At 41.2% G+C, this 9,891-nt stretch overlaps 1 protein-coding gene across 1 annotated transcript; it reads right to left on the bottom strand.

Annotated features, from left to right (window-relative positions):
- Positions 1-741: 741 nt before the first annotated feature.
- Positions 742-1,299, bottom strand: LOC121991159 (U4/U6 small nuclear ribonucleoprotein Prp31 homolog). Its single transcript, XM_042545177.1, has 2 exons — positions 920-1,299; positions 742-820 (listed from the first exon to the last, which is right to left on the bottom strand). The coding sequence occupies exons 1-2, from the start codon at positions 1,282-1,284 to the stop codon at positions 742-744; spliced, it is 444 nt and encodes a 147-aa protein (XP_042401111.1). The 5' UTR covers positions 1,285-1,299.
- Between the last annotated feature and the right edge of the window lie 8,592 nt (positions 1,300-9,891).

Below are 9,891 nucleotides of genomic sequence, written 5' to 3'. Positions count from 1 at the left end.
ACAAACTTTTATAGAGCTGAGCTTATTCATACTTCTTTAAACTATCAACCTTAACTTCAAAACCTTAACTTCAATTCTATTTGAAGTTTAACATTATGATAAATTGAAAAAAAAAATTATCATGACAGAAGTGAAGCACAGAAAACCAATAGGCATAATTCAAAGTGAAATAAAATTAGAGAACCATAAATTTTAGAAAATATTCAAGTATGAACTAATAATTATTTTAATGATCTAAGATAGATAGTCAGCTGCATTATCATAATAAAATTATGCAAGAGAAAATAAATGTTCAGAAAATTAGGAGGACCTTGAACCTTAAAACAGTAAAGTTCATCACTGACAACAACATCACTCATTTGGAAGCTAATGAGTTAAAAATTGAGCTTTGTAGCAACATATGGCACCAAAGCCAACATTAATGGAAACATGTACATGTTATAGATGAAGTTGGCATTTGGCAATAGACAACTGCAACAACTTACAAAGCCCTTAAAATTGTCAAACAATGTATTGATATTTTGCATGAGCACTGCAACATCATGTCAAAACTAAAACAAATGAGATCCAACTCACATATCAAGCATTAAACCACAGACTGACATTCTAAGTTGCCTAATACAACCATTTAATATATATATATATATATATATATATATATATATATATATATATATATATATATATATATATATATATATATATAGTAAACAACAATCATCAAAAAAGAATATCACTTGTCTACTCACCTAAAGAGCTCTCTTCTGGCACTCCAAATTGCATCCTATTTGCCAGCTTCATCATATCTGTCACTACATATCTGTCAAATATACATGAAATTTTAGTATGTGTACCTTCCAATATTAGACATGTAAAGGGAGTATTTACTTTTCCAAGTACTTTTGTGTGAAAATACAACCTTTCTTTCATTTTTCTCAACCGACGGCCACCTCTCTTCTTTTTGGGCTCAGAATCTGGAACTGGAAGAGGTTTTGGTTGCTTAGCAGGGGGTGGTTCCTGCCATTTTTCAATCTTTTTAAGGATTTCATCTCGCAAGTTTCTTCCAACCTTTCCTGTTGGATCCCCTCTAGTAGAATCTACCCTTGCAGCTAGAGTTGATTTTGATGCCAATAGCCGGCAAGCACGAGTTCTAAGAGAAGGAGGGGTGCTTTGGAAAATCTCAGCTTGCTCAAGATAACCTACACGAAATTGAGAGGTTGTAGTGGAAAATCCAGCAAGTGTCTTTTTCTTTGCCCCAAGAAGCTGAACATTACAAGCAGGCATTTTTGCTAATGCAGACAAACCCTCCCCCCTTCTAGTCGACCACCAAGGGTCCTAAAACCTTTAGTAATCGAACAAAAAGGGGCATAATAAATTAGGGTAATCAATTATGTACTACTAAGCGATTAGGGTAATCGCTTAAGGTTCAAAAATATAGCCGTTCTAAGCAGGTTACTAACATGGTAATCGCTTAAGAAATCCTTAAGTGATTAAGGTGCCTGAAGAGCCCTAGAAAAGGATTGACGTGAGCATTGTTTCAGCAGTTCTTCTCCCACATCTTCACTATTGTCACCAGTTCTTGAAGCTTCTTGCAGACAAATGTTGCTACACTTCCGAGGTTCAAGAGGTGTTTTAAAAGATATAAGAGATCAAGTTATAAGAGATCAAGCAAGAAGACGTTTTTCATTTGTATTCTTGTATTTACTTCTTGTTTGTGTTGTATTCTTATTGAGAGCTTGTATGATATTTCTCCACCTCTAAAGTGTTTCCGAGAAGGAGTTATTTCATAATGATGTGTGAGAGAGGGTCAGATCCTTAGATTAGTCATCTTGTTGAGATAAATACCAAGTAAATCAAGGTATTAGCATTGCTTCGAGTTTTTCAATTGTAAGATCATCATTATCGAAGCGAAGTGAGCTATTCACACCCCCCTAACTCCGAAATGTCCCAATAATGTTTAGTGGTTCCTCTAACTCCTTAGAGGAAATATACATGACTGTCATTAAAAGATGAGGTGGGGGGAGCTCTCCTATGTTCACAACTGCATCACCTGAAGAACCAATAGGTAGAGCACCACCCTCCTCCAAAAAAGACTTATTTAGGGACACTATCCACATTGTTTGAGTTGCACAAAGAGGCTAACCTTTAGTTAGAAATCACATATGATGAAAAATGGAAAACTCTTACCAAAGGAAGAAAGGAGCTCAATGTCAGTTAGGCCCAATCCAAATTAGAAGAGAAGGCCCTCCTCGATCAAGAGTTTGGCATTAAATTGAAGACTAGATAGAATGTGCACCGTTATGAGATAGGTGGGATCCAACTTGTACGAACTCATAGTTGACGGCTTTGGAAATTTCATTTGCCAACCAATCAACCATGTGAATGGAGTAGGAGATCGAATAAATACATAATGCAGCTTTCAAACTATGCGTGAAGTTGACATCTTGTCTAAGAAGCTATAGGAAGGCCTCTTCTAAAAGTAGAAGATCGGACATCCTTTATCTTCGGATAGAAGAAATAATGAAAGACTCGGGGTGTGAGAGATATTCATTACAGACAAAAAATGATGATTAGCCCATAGAGCAGTCAGTAAGAATTGGATGTCAATTGTTGAAGGGGAATATAAAAATATTAAGAGATCTAGGTGAAGAAACTCAAGATGGAAAATCGGAGGCTGCCTAACAATTGACCCTTAAAAAAGGTAAAAAAAAAATCAACAAGGGGAGAGAAGATCAGTCAAGAACATTCAGGATTATTAATCAATGGTTAATAGGAATTTTAAATACTTTTAGTCACCATGGATAGGCTAGAAGACTAGGGAAATGGTGAAAAAAGGAACAATGAAGGCTGAATCACAAGGGAGGTAAAGAAACTTATAGGAAAAAAGAGGCAAAAGGTGAGCTACTTCGCTAGACCATTGATGTGTATCTGCAAGTGCACGGAAACATTGTCAAGTAATAAAAAAATATAGATTCATAGGGATTGGTGAACAACCACTAGAGACTTTACAAAGTGAATTATCTAGACTATCGAATTGTTGGAAGAGTTGTGGACTAGAAAGAGAGTGAAAGCTAGAGAGAGCTAGAGAGAAGAGAATGAGGAAAGTTGTGTGAGGAAGGCTAACTTGGGAAGGTAGTTCTAGGATTTTGGTTTCATTGTGATACTCATTGATGTGATATGAATAGCTAATCTCCTATCCTCCATGTTCATGCTTCATAGGAAATCTAACTAAATACTAATGTTATCCCATGATGGTCACATCGGAGTATTCTCCCCATTTATGTTCAGTGCTAGTAAGTAGAAAAGCTAACATAGAAGGTCTGGTTAAAGGGATGCCTTTTGTCACCAAGGACCCCTCGTTATACAATCTAAATTACATAAATTACGTCCCCAGGGCGTAGCACAGCTGGCGGCGCATGGTTTCATGGTCGAAAGGTCCAGGGTTCGATCCTCGATGTGTCATTGCTTGGGGTTAGTGTCCCGGCTATGCACTTTCAGCTGTGTATCTGCATTTACCTCCCTCCATATTCGTGGGACCGACTCTAGGGGGACCGCTGATGTGGCGGTTCCACATTTAAATTACATAAATTACTTCCTAGTATGGAATTAGGAAAAATTCATTAAGCACTAATTAGAGTCTCTGTTGTATGGATTTGGTCTTTATTTCAAGGTAATGCTCGAGATATCTGTAGGACCGTTGGGCTGGCTAGAAGGGGGGGGGGGGGGTTGAATAGCCCTGCAGAAATCAAAACACAAACCAATCCTTCTCGAACTCTTAAACTGACACTTGCATAAAATAAGAGAAATAACTAAAAGCAGAAGAGTAAAAGGCACACCGAGATTTACTTGGTTACAACCGGGAAGGTTGTTAATCCAAGAAAGCGTAGCACTAGTATCTCCTTCAGGCGGAGAAGCCTTTTACAGCAATGAAGCGCACAACAGAAGCTTAAAACAGAAAAGCGTACAAGTGTAGAAAGAATGCTTGAGTTCTCAGTTGTTGAAAAGCTTCTGGACCAAGGCTATATTTATAGCCTTGGTCGGGGCGCCTGGAAGGGTTCCGGGCGCCCTGGGGGGGGATAAATTTTATCCCCCAACGGTCGGATTGAGTCAAAACTCGATCCTGTTGAAAAGACGATTCCGGGCGCCCGGAAGGGTTCCGTGCGCCCCGGTCGGTTCCGGGCGCCCGGAATGGTTCCGGGCGCCCGGAGCCCTAAGGTCAACATAAGTTGACTTTTCGACTCCGGTTCAACTCGTCTCAGTTCGGCTCGTCTTGGTCCGGGTCTGTTCGCTCCAGCTCCGCTAGTTTGGGTGATCTCGGCCTTCCGGAATAGGGCTCACCCGAACCCATCTTCCGGTCTTCTCGAGCGTGCTTCCCTCCGGCTTCTCGTCCCTCGGAATTGCCGCGTGTTCCTTCTCGTCCACCAGGGTACTCATCCGCAGACTTCGTCCCTCGGTCGCACCCCGTGCCGACCTTCACGCTAGCTGCGTCTCTTGCTCCCCAAGCAATTTTTCGCTCCGGCTTTCGTACCTCGGAACCACCGCGCGCACTTCCTTCTCGTCCGCCGGTGTACTCTTCCGCAGCACCTCGTCCCTCGGACGCACAGAGTGTCGTCCTTCTCGCTTGCTGCGTCTTCCGCTCGAGTACCTGTGCTCCTAAGCTCCTGCACACTTAGACACAAGGTTAGAAACAACGCAGGACCTAACTCAACTTGTTGATCACACCAAAACAACCTTGGGGTTCCAACAATCTCCCCCTTTTTGGTGTGATCAACCCAAGTTAAGATAGGGTAAAATAGACTTTAAATAAAATTAAGTAACTTAACTTAAGTTGCAATTTAAGTACAAAAAGATAGGAAAAAAAAATAAATCTATCTACCTCCCCCTAGACTTATACTTTCCCTTCTTCCCCTTTGATCACAAAAAATGGGGTTCCAAGAAAAACAATCTAAGGATTAAAGAAAAAATATTTAAAATAAATTCATGAAAATAATTTTAAGTTTTTACAAGAATTATTTTGAAAAATATTTCTAACTTAAAAAAAATTTCTAAGTAATTTGAGCATAAATTTATAATTTCAGAAAATCTTCTAACTTAAGAAGGAATGATTTTTGAGAATTTTTTAAGCACATTTTTTTTGAAAAAAAACAAATGACTAAGTAAAAAAAATTCTAAGTAAATTTCTAAATTGAAATAAAATGTTTTGAATAACCCTTTTTAAAGCACTAATTAATTCTTGTATTAATGCTTTATTAGTAAGTTAATTAAACATTTATTTCAATATTTTGGCTTCCAGGTCGTGGCGAGGCACTAGGCCTTCTTGGTTATTGGAGCAACAACCACTTCCTTGACAAAACCTCATAAAGAAATTCTTTGTTTAATTTTCTCACTGAAAAGCGCTAATTTTAATTATAAAATTTAGATTAAGCAAGATTTAGGAACCCAATAAAGGTTCCAGCCTACTGGATTAATTAAAAATTTCTTAGGGACATATTTTCTAGAGATATTCTTAATTTGTCCCGGGTGATATCTATAATACCAATTTAAATTTTTTATTTTTCTAGAATTAGATGAATAAGCATAATTTTTCAAATTATCTACTTGAATTTTCAAATCATTATTTTCAAGTTTCAATTTTTCATTTTCCAAATTTGATTTATCTAATTCTTCTAGAGGGCAGGATTTAGCTAAAATTATTTTTAAATTTTTTATTTCTCTTTCTAATTTACAGCAGTCTTTAGTTAATAACTTAACAAATTTATAAAGTTTATCCGGAGGAAGAGAACGTACCTGACTTACCTTGTCGAGTTCGTTGTCCGTATCTCCCCCTGAACTGCTGCTTTCTTCTGACGAAGCTCCCCCTTCATCGATGCTCTCGATGCTCATTTCGGAAGAGGTCGACTCGCAGTCTTCGTCTTGATGACTTGCCATTAGAGCAAGTCCGGAGAATGCCTCAACTTCCGACTCCGACGACATATCGTCCCACGTCGCCTTTAGGGCCTTTCGCTTCTGGATAGGCTTCTTACCCTTCTCCTTGTCCTTGTTCTTCAGTTTGGGGCAGTTGTCCTTGACGTGCCCTTCTTCGTCGCAGTGATAGCAGCGGATCGTTCTTCTCTTCTTTCCCTGCGGATGGTTAGTAGATCTGGATTTACAAAGTTTCTTGAATCTTCTTACCATCATTACCATTTCCTCATCGTCGAGAGAGGATTCAGATTCTGATTCGTCTCTCGAGGCTTTGAGGGCGACGTTGTTTTTAGGCTCCTTCATTCCTGCACATCTTGACTCATGCACTTCAAATGTTGAAAAGAATTCTTCTAATGAAGTCTTTTCTAAATCTTTAGAAATGTAAAATGCATCTACTAGTGATGCCCATTTTAAATTTCTAGGGAAGGAATTTAAAGCGTACCTGAGCGAATCTCGGTTACTTACCTCTTCTCCGAGATTCGTGAGTCCGGTGATGATTTCTTTTATTCTGGAGTGCAGATGTACGACTGTCTCGTCTTCCCCAAGTTGCAGGCTGGTGAGCTGATTTCGAAGCAGATCTCGTCTAGCGAGCTTGGCTTCAGACGTACCTTCATGCAACTCGAGGAACTTCTCCCAAAGTTCCTTTGCGGAGTTATATTTACCGATCCTGTTAACTTCTTGAGGCGGAAGGACACTTAGCAGATGGTACTCTGCTTTGTCGTTCGCCACGAAGTCGGCCTGCTCCTTTTTTGTCCATTTATCTATTTCCTTGTCCTCTGGAGCTTCAAAGTCAAATTTCATTGTTAAAAATAATTCAATATCTGTAGTAAGAAATACCTGCATCAGTTTTTTCCAGGTAGCGAAGTCCCCTTCATATTTCGGCGGGTGGATGCTTGGTCCGGCCATCGCGTTGCTTCGTTCGGCGGTTAGTCCTCCTGAAGCGTCTCGGCTCTGATACCACTTGTAGGACCGTTGGGCCGGCTAGAAGGGGGGGTTGAATAGCCCTGCAGAAATCAAAACACAAACCAACCCTTCTCGAACTCTTAAACTGACACTTGCATAAAATAAGAGAAATAACTAAAAGCAGAAGAGTAAAAGGCACACCGAGATTTACTTGGTTACAACCGGGAAGGTTGTTAATCCAAGAAAGCGTAACACTAGTATCTCCTTCAGGCGGAGAAGCTTTTTACAGCAATGAAGCGCACAACAGAAGCTTAAAACAGAAAAGCGTACAAGTGTAGAAAGAATGCTTGAGTTCTCAGTTGTTGAAAAGCTTCTGGACCAAGGCTATATTTATAGCCTTGGTCGGGGCGCCTGGAAGGGTTCCGGACGCCCTGGGGGGGATAAATTTTATCCCCCAACGATCGAATCGAGTCAAAACTCGATCCTGTTGAAAAGTCGATTCCGGGCGCCCGGAAGGGTTCCGAGTGCCCCGGTCGGTTCCGGGCGCCCGGAGCCCTAAGGTCAACATAAGTTGACTTTTCGACTCCGGTTCAACTCGTCTCAGTTCCGCTCGTCTTGGTCCGGGTCTGTTCGCTCCGGCTCCGCTAGCTTGGGTGATCTCGGCCTTCCGGAATAGGGCTCACCCGAACCCATCTTCCGGTCTTCTCGAGCGTGCTTCCCTCCGGCTTCTCGTCCCTCGGAATTGCCGCGTGTTCCTTCTCGTCCACCAGGGTACTCATCCGCAGACTTCGTCCCTCGGTCGCACCCCGTGCCGACATTCGCGCTAGCTGCGTCTCTTGCTCCCCGAGCAATCTTCCGCTCCGGCTTTCGTACCTCAGAACCACCGCGCGCACTTCCTTCTCGTCCGCCGGTGTACTCTTCCGCAGCACCTCGTCCCTCGGACGCACAGAGTGTCGTCCTTCTCGCTTGCTGCGTCTTCCGCTCGAGTACCTGTGCTCCTAAGCTTCTGCACACTTAGATACAAGGTTAGAAACAACGCAGGACCTCACTCAACTTGTAAATCACACCAAAACAACCTTGGGGTTCCAACAATATCCAGTTAAAGAGATACCTTTTGTCACCAAGGGTCTACCGGTCATACGATCCCGAGTATTCCCACTACGTGGTGACCGATCCATATATCCATTCAACCAAATAACATATACAATCAATAAGAGTTTATACACACATTCAATTGAATAAGAACAAAGCATAATTATATCATAGAAATAAGAAATAGGCATATCCATTGAGTTTACATCAAATACAGATCATAACTACTCCTTTCATCCTAGACCAAGGAGAATCTACTCCATATGCAAAGGAAGAAGACTCGAAGACATGAAAGGAAGCATTCTACAATTCAAATCAACAGGAAGAGAGAAGAAAGCTTAGCCAATGTGAAAATGATGTCTTCGAGAACCAATCCTGTTGGCGCAGCAGGGCCAGTATGAGGACGTAACATGTGTTAAAAAAAAAATAAACCTTTCTTTGTTTTCCAAATAAGATTAGTAGCACTATCACAATAATTATAATCTAAAAAATGAACAACTAATAAAAAGAAGAGGCAAACATATTTAACTTGGTTACAACGTAGGTGATTGCAAAACTCTATTATAAAAATCCCTTTCTCTGTAGGCGAAGAAGTCTCTTACATTCTTTGAAAAGCTTAGAAAATACTAGGAAAGGATTACAATAGTTGTTCTCAAGTTATTGTTGATTTTCTAGGTCTAAAGGTCTTTTTATAGCCCCTAAGAAATCTCATCCGAAGGTTGAAGGCACCTCCAAAGGGCTTGGAAGGTGCCTCCAGTGTGGCAAGTGGATAAAGCTATATCCACTTGTAAACGGCTAGTTTGATTGGCCAAAGGTGCCTTCCATAGCCTTGGAAGGCGCCTTCGCACTATTCATCGAAGGCGTCTTCCAGCCATGGAAGGCGCCTTCCACAGAAGGCGTGGAGGCGCCTTCAGGCGCCTTCAACAGCCTTTAAAGGCGCCTCCAACAGCACTTGCAACTCCTTTTTGCTCCTTTGTTACTGCGATCTCCTGGATGATTTCGGCCTCCAGAATAGGGCTCACCCCGAACCCAATTTCTGGCATTCTCCTCTAGTAGGCTTCCGCTCTAGCTTCTCATCCCTCGAACGTCGCGTACATTCTTCTTGTCCACCAGTGTACTCTTCCGCAGCTCTTTCGTCCCTCAGATGCACCGAGCCCGTTGGCTCCCTTCCCGTGCCATCCTTCTCCCTAGCTACATATTCCACTCGACTTCCTGTGCTCCTAAGCTCCTGCACACTTAGACACAGGGATCAAAATCAAATAGAACTTAACCTAACTTAGTTGATCACATCAAAATAACCACGGGATCCAACAAATCCTTCACCTCAAAGATGGACGGTGATGGAAATGACTTTGGATCATCAAGTCACCAAAAAATGGAGTGTAATGGCCCAGGGGTGAAGACTTCCTCCCCAAGAAAAGGGAAGAAGTTCCCCTTTTATAAGTAAGGGGGCATGTCCCTTACCCTTAACGTGCACGGTCGTGCCTTTTGGCACAACCCTATCATGCCTTTTGGCACAACCTTGCCGTGTACACTACTGAGATGGAGGGCACGGTCGTGCCTCCTATCATAGCCATGTTATGTGAGCCATCAAGAGATAGGCATGATTGTACCTCAAGCCACGAACTGCCCATGCTAACTTTTAGAAAGATCTACACCTTGTGTCCTTTATCCATTTTCAGTCCTTATCATGCACTCTCAATGAAAACAAAGAAGTAGATCTCCGAACAAAATAAGTAGTCATGCTGATAAAATCATAAAATGGAGTATGAAAATGTAAATCATAAACAATAAATACAAGTGAATGTGCGTCAATAAAAGTATATATATATATATATACACACACACACACAAATCAGCAAAATCTCAATAGTCATCTCGAATTGATTCTATGGAATGGCATTGCCACATGTCAACCTTAGATCTATTTGCAAT

This window comes from Zingiber officinale, chromosome 6B (genome assembly GCF_018446385.1).
Source record: "Zingiber officinale cultivar Zhangliang chromosome 6B, Zo_v1.1, whole genome shotgun sequence".
In the NCBI taxonomy this organism is placed as follows: Eukaryota; Viridiplantae; Streptophyta; class Magnoliopsida; order Zingiberales; family Zingiberaceae; genus Zingiber; species Zingiber officinale.
The sequence above is the reverse complement of the archived record's forward strand: the minus strand, read 5'-3'. Positions and strand labels throughout refer to the sequence as shown.

Excerpts from the sequence above, each read along its gene's own strand:
- LOC121991159 (XM_042545177.1), bottom strand. The coding sequence starts at position 1,284 with ATGCCTGCTTGTAATGTTCAGCTTCTTGGGGCAAAGAAAAAGACACTT. Across the intron at positions 821-919 it reads TTGAGAAAAATGAAAGAAAG|ATATGTAGTGACAGATATGA; the intron begins GTTGTATTTTCA and ends TATATTTGACAG.